We start from the raw sequence: 14,337 nt of genomic DNA on the forward strand, positions 1-14,337 counted from the left end.
ACATCGTTATGCGATCGCTTTTGCGATCGCAAAAACCTCATCGCTATGCGGATTCATCGTTAAATGAATTGCTCGCACCACTGTATTTCATCTTTAGTTAGACCCTTTGAGGTACTCTGGAATCTGTGAATGCTGTTCACTTTAGCTGTCTCATTTTCAAATCTTCCTTTGCCACTCCTTTTCTCATCCGTAATGGTGCTCTGGGGAGTTGAAGTGCTCTGAAACTATTTGTTGCATATGACCATTCTTGACGTCAGACTTGTGTCCATTTATTCTCCTGTAAATACCCTAGGCAGAGTACAAAGGGGCACAGCTGGAAAAAGATAGCACCAGGTCACATTGGGAGAGGTACAGTACAAGTAAAATGAGTCCCTGGTATTGTGGCATGCCAAGTTGATATAGTGTGGGATACCAAGTTGAGGTTGTTGTGATTTGGGCACAACCAGAACTTTAAATACAATGGTACATTTAAAACATTTGTGGTAAAACTACTACCTATGATGTATTTTTGATGCAGGAAAGACACTTGGACGAGGTGCCTATGGAAAAGTAGTACAAGCAATTGCTTTTGGAATCAAAAAATCTACCACTCACCAAGTAGTTGCTGTCAAAATGCTGAAAGGTAAGACCCTGAAGAAACCTATTCTTCCTTCACACTGTTCAAAGGGTTTGGGCACTGATTTTTGTCTGTTTTATATTTGTAGGAAGGTTGAATATGCACGATCAGATAACTTGGACTGCATGTGTGCACTGGTACAAAGCATAGGTTTTCAAAGCAGTTCAGATATTAGATAAATTAATTACTGTAGTCCCTCCTGTCTGTTGATGCAAGTCTGTAAAAGCTTATTGGGAGGAGAAAAAAAACACACGATCCTACAAAAGTCTATACAGGCAGGGTTAAGATCTACAGGCAGGGCTCAGTTCTGGAGCTAAAAGCCCAAACAGTCCAGTGGGTATCTCTGGCTATCCAGAAAAATCACATCATTTTAAATATATATAAAATTTTCCTTATAACGGTAGGGTAAGGTAAGGGGCAGCTGGGATAGGGGTACCCCTGGAGGGAGTGGATTTGAACGGATACATTACAAATCAATATTTTTCATAGTAATTCTATACATTCTCTTCTAGTAATAGTTCCACATAGCAGAAAGAAATATAAACAGTGAGCAAAAGGGAAAAATCAAATTCAGGCAGATATATTGTTATTGTAATTATTGATTAGGTAGCTGATAGTCTTTATCCATCATTTATTCTGTCTCTTCTACAACCATACAGATAACTACGTATCAGTCAACTGTTCTATCTACCTTGTAACCATATATATAATTTTCTGATGGTCTTTTTTTCTTTTTTGCATCTAGCCAATCTGATAGTATGTCCATTTCTGCGGTTTCAAGGATTTTATCTATCTGCAGTGTTCTAGATTCCTTCCATTGTTTCGCAAACACTGTTCTTGCTGCTGTTATAATACGAATAGTTAAATATGATTTTTCAGAGTCTAGTATCTGGCAAGATATTTAATAGGAATATTTCTGGTACCATCGGTATTGAAGTTTCTAATATCTCTTGTAACATCTGATTCACTTTACTCCAGTATCTTTGGGCGTCTTTGCACATCCACCACATGTGATAAAATGTTCCTTCTTTCTGTTTACATATCCAACATATATTTGAAATCTGGGTGCTTATTTTAGCCAGTGTTGTGTGTGGGGGGGTCATCTGTAGAACATTTTGTATATATTCTCTTTAAATACAACATATTTAGTTAATTTTATATTTGTTTTCCAAATTCGTTCCCATTGATCCAGTTCAATGTTATGTCCGATATTCGATGCCCAGTTAATCATACATGCCTTTACCACGTCATCTTGTGTTTCAGAATCTAATAGAAAATTATATAATAACTTAATGCATTTTCCCTCTGATTCTAGAAGAATTCGGTCAAAGGAGGTATTTTCTAAGTAAAAGCCCTGTTGATTATCTTTAGCAAACCTTGATAATAATTGTGATCGTGCCCACCAATCCATTTCGATGCCTTGATCTACTAACTCTTGTTGAGTTTTGATAGAACCATCAAGATTTCCTGTTGTTGTTTTGATAGTTTAATGTGATTTTTCATTTGGATGTACTCGTTCTGCTTCGTGGGTGGCGTGTATTCTTCTGTACTGTATATAACTTTGTATAGAATTCTCCACAATTTCCCAGAAAAATAAATCACATCCTGGTTGATTTTAATGACCAACTTGCAGAAGCAATGTTGCCTATTTGTGTGGCCTGTATGGGACAGTAAAACCTAGCGAAGGAAAGTGGTGTCTGTTGAACAAATGGTATCACACTGGACACAAAAAAATGAGAGAGAGAAAAAGGAATTTGCCCTTCTAAAGATGATACATAGGAATAACTTTCCTTGTTTTAAATGAAAAGTGGCCCTTTTTTTGCCAGGCAAAGTTAGCAGTAGTAGTACTGAAGACCCTGCAAAAACAGCTGAGGCGGGGATTACATATGGCCATGGCACAGTGCACTCAACAAACATTAACCCACTGAGTTCAGTGCTATGCCTCTTCCATTCGGCACCCAGGGCAATAGTCCAACTCCCTCACCTCTAAGGCCCACCATGTCTAAAACCCAGTTTGTACTTCGAGGCAGAGAAGATCTAAAGACAGGGGAAGAGAATTTCCAAGACACAGAATAATTATGTTGCACATATCAGGATAGAGTGATTTTAAAGATTCAAATGAACAATAGGTTCTGAGCAAAGTAACAGTCAAAGGATCCAGCAGCCAGGGATGTGTAGAGCAGACAGATCTAAACTGGAGAGTACATTCAACAGTCCAGCAACTCCAGACGATGATGCTAAAGGAGTCTGCAAAAGTAGCAGACTGCAACTCTAATAATTTCTCTCCACCTTGCAGAAGGGGCCACTGCCAGTGAGCATAAAGCACTAATGACGGAGCTGAAGATCTTGACACATATTGGTCATCATCTCAATGTTGTGAATTTGCTGGGAGCTTGCACAAAGAGTGGAGGTATAACACATATACACCAATACTCTAGGATCTCTTACTTGCTTTTTCATGTATGTATGTATGTATGTATGTATGTATGTATGTATGTATGTATGTATGTATGTATGTATGTATGTATGTATGCATGCATGCATGCATGCATGCATGCATTTGTGTAAATTGATTTGTGATAGCCTGGAAGATAGTTTTTACTGCTAAGATCAGCTATACTTTATCCTTATAACTCTGAGAGATTCTTTAAATTGGAGGTACATTAATATCTATTTTAATACTGCAGATATCAATATACTGTTGAAAAATAGGCTTGAATCAAATCCAAATGAAATCACACTTTGGTAACAGTAGATGTGAAAGCAAAGAACAAACAAGGGCTAGGAATGGAATTTCAGTGAAAATAATATTACCGTATTTGCCGGCATATAAGACAACTTTTCCCCCCTGAAAAACATGCCTCCAAGTGGGGTGGTCGTCTTATAGGCCGGGTGGACTTCAGTTGGGCCATGAGGGTAGCGGGCAGACTTTCTTGAAGGAGCCGCCGCCGCTGTTGAGTGAGTGACTTGGGGCTGCGCCGGCTGGGGAGGAGGGCAGGCGGGCAGGTGGTCGGTCCAGATGGAGGGAGGGAAGCAGAGCCGGCCATTCCTGAGCGGCCAGAGCCTGCTGCTGGGCTGCCCGCTGCCCCATGCCACTGAGCCAGCTGCCCGATCACCCACCCACCGCCAGAGAGCCGCTTCTCCCCCTCCTCCTCCTCCTCTGCTGCCACTGCCCACCCAGCTGCTTCCCCTCCTCCTTGCCCTCCTGGGGCCTCGTTGCCGGCCATGAACTTCCAGGGCGGGCCCAGGCAGAGCCCCAGACCGCCAGCACCGGCACTGCAGCAGAGACATCGGGGCTGTCGCTGGGCAGGGTGCCGCAGTTCGGCCTCTCCAACTTGGCAGCCATCTGGGCCGAGACCGGGTGCTTCGAGTCGGTGCACCCCAACATCTACGCCATCTACGATTCTGAGTGGAAATTTTGAGTGGAAATGTTGGGAGGTCTTCTTATACACCCAGTCATCTTATATGTCGGCAAATACGGTATTTAAAATAAAATATATTTTAGTCACCAGTGCTGTTATTTTCAAATGTATGTAATTAAAAGGCACAGTATTCCACCTTTTTTCACCATAATGTTACCTTATTTATAGGACCACTAATGGTGATTGTTGAATATTGCAAATATGGAAATTTATCAAGCTACTTGAAGAGTAAAAGGGAATTTTTTTCCATAAATAAGGTAAAGTTCCAAATACTGTATCCCATTTTATTTTTGCAACCTGTTGAAATGCATAATGTGGGTTTTGCACTGCTGCTATGAAAGAAAAAATAGTGAATGGAGGCAAAAAGGCCCTTTTAACATGCAAAATCCCCAATGTGAGTACAAAAAATGTTAAAACAACCACAGATGAAACTGAGTAAACAAGAATGCCATAAAACCAAGAAACCAATCAATTGAGAAATTCATTGCAGCAGTAATTATTCACTTAAACATACCCCGTGAAACAGGTGGGGTCTTAATATGTTGTCAGAAAAGTCATTAAAGTGGGTAAAGGTGTACCTCTTGAGAGGAAAAAACATTTCAAAATTGAGAGTACAACTTCAAAATGGCGTATCTTGTGTCACCACCAAATGATGGAATAGTCAGGCCTGTCGGTCCCTGTTCCCAAGCTGATGGGGGAGAAAAATTAAGCTTTTCAAAATAGATTTAAGTTGGACTCAGATTTCATCACACTTAGAGCAGACCCACTGAGGTCAGGGAGACTTAGATTAGCCATGAGTAAGTCTGGATCCAATCCATCCTTAGCTTTCCTACCGAAATCGACAGGATTCAAAAGTGCTTAACTCTCACTGAGTCATCCCACTGAAACACCTTCTATTCCATCTTGGGTTGCTCTGCTAATATTTTCCCTCTCTGTTTGTTTAAAGGAAGCATCTGTTCAAGAAGAGCTGATGACAGAAGAGAAAGATGTCCAGCCAATCAGCGGTAGGAAGAAAAGGCTAGAGAGCGTCCCAAGTCGAGAGAGCTTAGCAAGCTCAGGGTTTGAGGAAGATAAAAGTTTAAGTGATGTGGAAGAGGAAGAGGAGGGTACGTATTAATTCCTTCCTCTTTCTATGCATTCTGAATTTATTTTTACAGCCATGCTCTGCATCTTTGACATTTTCTTTCCTGATTTATCACTGCCGCAAACATCCGTTGGAGATACTGAGATCCAAGAAAAGATGGTTTAAAATAAGTTTATTTACAGCATTACTCACCCTTACAGGAAGATATGTGACTTTGTCTGTGGTTTGTTTCTTAGGGAATAGTGCTCAGTGCATCACAAGAATTGTTGTTCTTTTTGTTCTCTCTAGGGCAAATTGAACTTCAAATGATCTATTGACACTAATAGGAGCAACACAAAGTCATTTTATTCTTGCTTGTGCTTAATTGATTTTAGATTCTGATGATTTCTACAAATGGCCCCTCACCATGGAAGACCTCATCTCTTACAGTTTTCAGGTGGCCAGGGGCATGGAGTTCCTGTCATCTCAAAAGGTTAGTTTTACTTCTATAGTCAGTATTTTCCAGACTATATTAGAAGAACGAGGAAAAGACAAAAAAGAGAAGGAAGGAAGGAATGAAGCTGCAACAGTTTTCCTGTTGAGATCCTACATATAAATATGCATTTATTCATGTTGTCTTCATAACAAAGGACTACAGACAAAAAATGTGAAGATGAAGACTTTGCTCTTCTATAGCAACGAAGGGTATATTCTGATGAAGGCAGATTCACTATGACCATGAGCTTTGCAGTGTGATACTTTCTTGTTTTTGTTCTATTGGAAGCTGGATGTCATCATGGCTATTCTGATTTTGAATGCAACAGCTCTAAACAGTGACATTGTGTTCCAGCCACACAGCCTCCATTATGCGATGTTGATGAACACATGATATGTTCATTCATATAATCTGAGAGCATGTATACTAGCAGTTGTCTGAATCTGCCTTAATGTGCCTTGTGGTCCAGGCTATCTGTGTGCAGCTGAACACCTATGCAATGGCAGCTCTCTTTCTACCTTCAAAGCCACTTTCTCTTTTAAGTCTTTGGCGCATTGTTCCATAACCTAAGGCAACATAGGCCTCTCAGATGAAGCAAGGATTCTGCTCCTCTCCCTTAATTGTGAAGAATCACAGCATCTGCATCCAAATGTCTGTTCAAAAATCCACATATCTATAAGGGGAAAAATGCTTCTCTGCTTAGAAACCTTTGTTTTATTGAAATCTTTTGAAAAAAGTATTTAAGAAGTACAGTTCTCTTTTGACACTTTTCTGCTAGAGCTTTTTAATTTCATTTTCCTTGGTCATAATTGAAAACTGCCAACTAGGAAGTTCTCACTGGAGATCAGCTTCAAATGAAAAGTGCTAGAGGGCTAAACTCCATCTTTGTCAGTACGAAGCAATGCTAGAAATAAGCAAGGTTTGCCAGAGGAACAAGGAAGAACTCCGAATCAGAAGAAAAGTCACTGCACTAAGTGAAGCAAGAACAATGTTGTATGAATGGTAGGGAAAATACTGATAGCATCAGTCCAGAACCCATTATATTAAAGGAGAACAAATACTCCATCTGGAAAAGCCTTTAGCTTAAGTACAGTGGTGCCTCGCTTAACGAGTGCACCGTACAATGACGAAATCGCATAGCGATCCCTTTTTTGGGATCGCTAATGCGATCGCTCAACGACTTTTAGATAGGGCGAAACTCACTTTGCGAAGATCGGTAAGCGTTTTGCTTACCGATCTTCGCAAAACGAAGCCCCGACGATCAGCTGTTTGGCGAACAAAATGGCCACCGGAAGCCCCAAAATGGCCGCGCGCAGCGTTTTCGCGCCCTCCCCTCGCTTACCGAGGGCGCGAAAATGGCTGCCGGCCATAGGAAACTTCGCTGAACGGTGAGTAAAGGAGCCTTTTGGAACGCATTAAACAATGTTTAATGCATTCCAATGGCTTTCCCTGTCCCGTTCAGCGATGTTTCGCTATAGCGAAGGTTAATCCGGAACGGATTAACCTCGCTATGCGAGGCACCACTGTATATGTAACTGAAGTAAAGTAGCTATTCTTTCTTTATTTTATTCATTCCATCCTTTCCATTGAATTTTAGATTGTAAATTGCTCAGAAAAGGAACCCATCCCCTTGTATTTTGTGGAACGTCTTGTGTACTGGTGGCACCACATTTAAATTTCATTATTTATGTAAAACATTTAACATCCTTTCCCAGTCAGAAGTAGGCTTCTAGTTTAGCTTGCAAAGATCAAGCGGTAAGACATACAAACACAATAGGCACAAGCATAATTTTTATGAAGATACTATCCATAAGTGGTTTATCTGTGAGGAGTCATTGCTGCCTGATCCATAATAGCTACAGGAAGAATGTAGTGTATTGGGCTCACCAAGACGATCACAACTCAGCTGGGGTGCATCAGGGACAGCCAGAATTTTAGAGTGTTGGATTATAATTCAGGGTTCAAATCTTCACTCACCCATGAAATCTCAACCACAATCTCTCAGACCGACCTACCTTACAGGAGTGCTATAAGGAGAGAGCCATGTTGAGCTTCCTGGAGGGAAGGCAGACTATAAATGCAACTAATAATAAATTAATTGATCGGGAGAGTTCACAACTGAATAAGTCATTATTCAAATTGTTGCGATACTCACAATGCTTCATGGTTTCTGGTGGAAGCTTCTCCTGTCAAGTCTTCTCTTTTCATTTTTGACCAAGGAACTCTTAACAACCAGCCGTATACTGTTGGCTTGTGATTTCCAACAACTCTATATTTGGCCTTTTCAGGCAACCAGCAAATCCACCCAGGGGTAAAGCTACTATGAAACTACAGTGGACCCTGGAGTTACAGACGGCTTGACTTACAGACTTTTTTAGTTACAGACTTCTCTGGCCGCAAAATTTAGGTTTGACTTGCAGAGTGAGATTTGACTTACAGACCAGAAAAAAACCAAAATGGAACAAAAACGGCCTGTTATGGGATTAATCGTTTTTCAATGCACTGTAGGTCAATGGAGACTTGACTTACAGACTTTTTGACTTGAGAACCGCCTTCCAATACGGATTCAGTTCTCAAGTCAAGACCCCACTGTAATGAAACTTGAGCTTCAGGGCCCTGTTTCTGGAGGGGCCCAGAAGGGACTGAACAAATTTACAGTGCAGTGGTATTCAAGTCTACTGAGAAGCAGGTTGCAGTCCTATATGTACACGTTTATGAGTATATCCCACTGAAATCAGTGGGGGTTACCTGAGAGTAGACAATAAGATTGCTATAAAAAGCTGTATGTGCTCTGTTTCTGAAAATGACACTTTTAAAAGGTAAACTTTCGCAACTTCTCCTAAGGAAAATGCAAAAAGTAGCTTTCCAGAATTAATACGCATTTTTCAAAAAGAATGTTAATGAGTTTTAGGAGATTACTATGAGACTGTGAAACTGTATTTTCCCCCCATAGTGCATCCATCGTGACTTAGCAGCCAGAAATGTCCTTTTATCTGAAAACAATGTTGTGAAGATCTGTGATTTTGGCCTCGCAAGAGATATTTATAAGAATCCTGATTATGTGAGAAAAGGCGATGTAAGTCAGCTTGCTGCTTTTTATTTGTCCCGTTTATCATTTCAAACATCTCATGTTCAAAATGTTTACATTCTCTGCACTTAAAAGGACCCTGAAAATGATTGTACATTTTTTAAATGTGAAGATGAGCAATCCAGATGAGTTGTATATACTGGGACTTCTTGCATCCTCCACAACAATGCCTGGAAATGCTCACTAGCTCTGCTTTTTGAATAGTTTAGATGTTGATATTTGTTTCTTGGCTAACCTCACTGTACAAATCAGTGAAAGGCTTAAAGTGTGTGTGTGTGTGTGTGTGTGTGTGTGTGAGAGAGAGAGAGAGAGAGAGAGAGAGAGAGAGAGAGAGAGAGAAATAAACTCCCAGACATATGCTTTTCTACACTGAGGCTGAAGTAAAGCTGAACTTCAGCTATTGCTCATCTTATATTTAGCTCCAGAATCTGTTGGTTCACCAGAAGAACCTTTTAGTTGGTAGCTGTAATCCAAAAAAGTACGTAATTTTGCCCATCTCTGCCTTCTGCAAACTTGGAGCTGGAAAGATGAGCAGGATTGGTCCCATCATTCATGATAGGCTACCAGGCACAGCACAACTTTAGTGGCTGTTCCCTTCCACTCCCAGAGAGGCCGAGGCTCTTGCCATGCTCACCAGGGGCCACTGAATATGTGCCTTGGCTAGCAGAATTGGAAAGTTGTGCCAGCACCCCTTTGGCTCCCATGAACTTCTGATGTTGTCAAAGGAAGTTAACACACGTTCTGTGCATGCAGTATCAGGGTGTCCACATCACTAGAACAATCTGAGAAGCCGCATACATTTAGGAATTGCCCCACGGATATACCATCTAAATTAGGGATGGCTGAACTTGTGGCCCTCCAGATGAAGGAGAACAACAGGGCCAATGTTGAGGGATAATGGGAGGTAGAGCTTGGCAACAGTTTTAGTTGCACTTCTGAAGTGAAATGTTCATCATGTGAGGTGATCCGTCCCAAGTACATTTATACAGGGGCCAGAGGAGAGAGAGGCAGGATCTCCCCTAGATGCTCACCCCCAAATCCAGCAGGTCCACATTGGCCTGGGTCCAAAAAATGAAAAAGAAGGAAAACAACTGCTTGTGCTGTTTGACAAACATTTGTGCAAGAATTTGCACAAATGGTGTAAAAAGTAGTTTGTACAGAGGTTTTGTGCAAACAGAAGCACAATGGCTTTTCTTAGTGTCACTTCATTTGCACAACTTTCTAACTCTTTCCTGAGCACAAGAAGATCTTTTGTGCCTGGAAGGATACCAGGTCCATCCCGTTGTGTTTGGGTTCATCCATTATATTTTATTCTAGTGGAACGAATGACTGTTGCAATTGTTTGACGGCTGCAGACTTATTATTTCAAAGATGTAATTTTAGTTAATTTTTGTTACAGGCACGCCTCCCCCTCAAATGGATGGCACCAGAATCAATATTTGATAAAATCTATAGTACCAAAAGTGATGTTTGGTCATATAGTGTGTTGTTATGGGAAATATTTTCTCTTGGTAAGTTTTTTGTAATCGATCTACACTAACTTTGAAAACAACACCAGCAGGACAAAGGACTCAATAAACGTATGAACAGAGCAATCCTACTTTCATCTATTGTGCAAGGTCCATAGAATTCAATAAATAACTGAATATGACTTTCTGTTAGGCAATGTTATTCTCTTGAGAATAAACATCTTATATTAGCTGGAATTCTGTTGTGTAACATAGTAATTTCAACTAAAGTAAGCCCATAGAATTGTTTGGGATCTGGTAGGTCAACTCCGTTGTGCTGTAAATTGTGCTGATTCAAATGGACCTGCTCTAATTGCTAGCTTCTGTGCTAAAATAAGTTGCATTTAAAGCAGGAACAATGGAATTTCCAGAAGACTGGACTCACCAAACCCCACTGATTTTAGTCACTGTAATTCTAGGCATTTACTCCTACACTCATAAGTGGGTCGAACAAAGATCAGAAGCTCTAACAGATAAATGAGGAGAATATTGCACTGTTACTCTCATTAATACAGTTTCAGACTAGATATTATATATGGAGGGCGAACTAACATTACTTTTGGATTATTTGCTTATGTTCTATTAGTGCCTTCAAATTCACTAGTGTGTTTTAACAAACAAGAGTTCCTACTCAGGACTTCATGACTGTGTATTTGCAAGAACCTCAGCAGCCAACAAACACAATCAAATTATATCCAGTACTATTGTATGTTATATATGCTGTGTATCAACTTCAGCTGTATTTTAAAGTTTGACCCTGTGTAAAATAGCATGTTTAGCAACACTTTCCTCTTCCTCGTATGAATCTTTCCTGTTTCCCTTGAGAACAACTTGTGTATGGAGGAAAAAAATAGCTCATGTTCCAGTTAGTAAGAGCAGCAAAAGTACACCCCAGCAGCATCTTCAAAGGCATTAATATTCTCTACACTGGGATGACAGACAAATCCTTGTTCTGTGCATTGGGTGGTTGGTTAGTCATTGGTATGGGAGACAACAACAGCCAGCCACAATTGCCTTGGGAGCACACGGTGTCAAGCCGTTGCCATTCCCAGAGTTGCTTCCTCTTTGGAGTGATCAACAGACTCACAGGAAAATACCAAAACATCTCAGGCTGATGGCATCGAAGATGAAAATGCTGAGCAAGGCACTAAAAAACTCGAAGGAGACAAAAAAAGAAGGAAAATGCAGGATACAAAACCCATCCTGCAAAGGAAACAACAATTTCATTCATCAAAGAAGAATGGTAGGAGCGACAGACACAACAGCAGAGGAAATCAGCCGATGCATGCAGTTCCTTAGACAAACAATCTTTTGGTCATCTAGTATATGTTCCTAGGGCAGTTCTTGACTTGGAATTAACTCTTAAAGGTCTGGAAAAGGACAGCTGCTTCACCTTTTAATATTTCTGTACTTAAGGTCAAGAAAAAGAGATAGAAAAGAAGTGGTTGCTTACCTTGAAGCGATACCTGTTGAATTCAATGGGGTTTATTTCTGTGTGAACATATATTTCACTAGAACCCATCTCTGCATCTAGTCTGCTTTATTGATGAGAAAGCATGATAAAAAGGATTGAGACTCTGAGGACAATGGGACTGAGGGCTGACTTTTGCCATGTATTCTCTAGAGTGGGCTCAATGTGTGAGCAGGATTTATTTATTTATTTATTTATTTATTTGACTTATATACCGCCCATCTAGAACAAGTGAGATTCTATGTGTAGAATTCATTATCTATCATACAAAAGAGAATAAAAAACTTTAGAACGAGAGATCTCATGATAGTGCTAAACTGGACAGAAAGCCTAAAAAATGGTGCAACTATTTTGAACTGCTACTATACTGGAAACAGCTAGCCAGAATCCTCTTAGTTATTTATGCCAGCATTTAAGTCCAGTGGTGTAAATTGCAGTGGCAATTGCAAGCAGTTAATGAATTGTTGCTTGCATTCTTTCTCATATACCAAGTCATATGACTGATGCACAATGAGCGATACCAGTGGCATCGTGGTAACTAGTAGCAATTTGCTGCTGTGATTTTATACCATTGCACTTATTCTGGCAAAAATATCCAATAGAGTTCAGGCTGTTTCGTTTTCCTTTGTCATCACCTCTGGCCCAAATATTTTATATTCTTCTCTTTTAGGGGCTTCCCCTTACCCAGGTGTGCAAATCGATGAAGACTTCTTCAGCAAGATAAAAGAAGGTGTAAGAATGAAAAACCCAGATTTTGCCACTCCAGAAATGTAAGAATGCCACTGTAGTTATATAAGAACAATTTGAATATCCAACTTGGTGTTGTACTTAAAGGTAGAAATCTTCTTCCATGCAAAAGGCTGGCCTACAGAAATGTCCTGAGAATGGAATGGGAACAGCTGGCATAGCCAGAATAGGTGAGGCAAGGCCCAAAGGGTATATACCCACCCTGGTCTTTCACATACCATTCACACAGACAAACATATAACCATGCGCATCCAGGGTGGCTGTGTTTCCTACTTTGCAGAAAGCAGATCTGTCTTTGAATTTATTCCTGCAGTTGAAAGGCTGTTTAATCCAAGCACAGTTCGAAGAATAAAAGGAAAGGGAAGAGAGGGAGCACAGAAGGGGTGTGTGCCAGAGAGTCAGAGACAGCTGATAGTTGTGTAATGGCTCTGACATCACCCATTACCGGTGTTATGAGAGATTCCACATCATTCCTGTTGGAAGGGTGTATGTGCTACTTTGGGGCTGCTGTTTGTGCACAGAAGGACAGCAGAGATGGGGCTCGGGGTGGAGAGAGTGATTGAATAAATGGATAAAGCTGGAGGTTAGCCTTACTATTCATTTGAATAAAAGTAATTTTGGGCTCGCAAATATCATTTTGAGGTACTGAGACTGTGACTAAAGGACTTTGCCAGCTTAAAAAAAATGCAAAACATGGTTTACTTCTTTGTTTCAAAAAACAAATCTTTGCTTTTACGTTGCTGTGTTATGTTCCATCAAGTTGGAACTGACTTATAGCAACCTCACTCAAGATAAGTGAGACATTTAAGGAGTGGTTTTTTTACCAATTCCTCTCCCCCAGTGAGTTTCCATGGCTGAGCAGTGATTCAAACCCAGGCCTCCTGAATCTTAGTCTGTCACTTTATCCACTACATCACATTGGGTATCACTGCTGTTACATCTCCCTGGAATTAGTTATAATATCAAAGATGCCATAGTTGAATTGAAGAGGAAGACTGCAGTGCAGACAAAAGCCCAGTTGCCCATGAAACTTAAATTGAGAAGACAGGTCTAGGATGAATTCTCCTTCATACTGTTTAAGACATAAGCCCCCAGATCCAGCTCTGGAAATTCCAACAGACATTGTCCAAAAACGTCTGATCTGATCTTGACTGCCATAAAGGGGCCTGTGGGAAGAGAAAACTCGGTATCTTAAAAGATACGAAGCAAAGAATCACAGGTCTGCCATCTTCAGCAAATGCAAATTCCTGCGAGGATTTATAGATAGCTTTATAATGCTGAAACTATTGAGTATCAGTCTCTGGTCTGGGCAGGAGCTGTACCAAAGGGGTGAACGTAACCAAGGAGAAGGTTCCAGTGGAGATCATCAAAGGTTGTCAGTAACTGCAATGAAGAGATCTGTAAGGACTAGGAGAGGTTGAAGAAGCTCCGACCTTTAACCTTTAGCAGAATACACTGGGGCTGAGATCTGATTGCTATTATCCGCATGAAAGCTTAATGGGAGCAGTGCTTGAAGGAGAAGAGATAATGGACTTTATACAAGAGATAGGAAAGGTTTTAGAGGTTAAGGCAGCAGGGATCTTTCTAGCCCACTGATTAGTCAGTCGGATGGATAATTAAGTCATAAAGCATTGTGAGGGGCTTTAGTGAAGATTAGTAAAGATTTGTCCATGATTTATATATATAGCTAGTAAGAGAACTGAAAGGAAAAAGCTTTCAACACAACTTCTACATATTTAACTTACATGAACAGCAAAATGTCTTCCAGCACTTCAAGGCTGAAGACATTTTTCTGACAATAGCTTTTGTGGATTCCTGACCCCTTCAACAGGTGCATGGAGAGAAGACTTGAATAGTCTGGCATTTATCTCTGTGTGTTTGTGTGTGAGAGTGTGTGTGTGTGTGAGTATGAAGTGACAGAAATGT

General features: G+C 40.5%; 1 protein-coding gene across 1 annotated transcript in view; it reads left to right on the top strand.

Moving 5' to 3' along the window:
* Positions 1-14,337, top strand: part of FLT1 (fms related receptor tyrosine kinase 1) — a 139,421-nt gene that overhangs the window by 113,002 nt on the left and 12,082 nt on the right. Inside the window, exons 18-25 of the mRNA XM_072993748.2 lie at positions 518-622; positions 2,913-3,026; positions 4,207-4,295; positions 4,985-5,144; positions 5,497-5,594; positions 8,551-8,673; positions 10,085-10,196; positions 12,335-12,434. Coding sequence (XP_072849849.2) covers positions 518-622; positions 2,913-3,026; positions 4,207-4,295; positions 4,985-5,144; positions 5,497-5,594; positions 8,551-8,673; positions 10,085-10,196; positions 12,335-12,434 — 901 coding nt within the window. The remainder of the gene's footprint in view (positions 1-517; positions 623-2,912; positions 3,027-4,206; positions 4,296-4,984; positions 5,145-5,496; positions 5,595-8,550; positions 8,674-10,084; positions 10,197-12,334; positions 12,435-14,337) is intronic.

The sequence above is a fragment of the Pogona vitticeps genome, chromosome 3 (genome assembly GCF_051106095.1).
Source record: "Pogona vitticeps strain Pit_001003342236 chromosome 3, PviZW2.1, whole genome shotgun sequence".
NCBI classification, from domain to species: domain Eukaryota; kingdom Metazoa; phylum Chordata; class Lepidosauria; order Squamata; family Agamidae; genus Pogona; species Pogona vitticeps.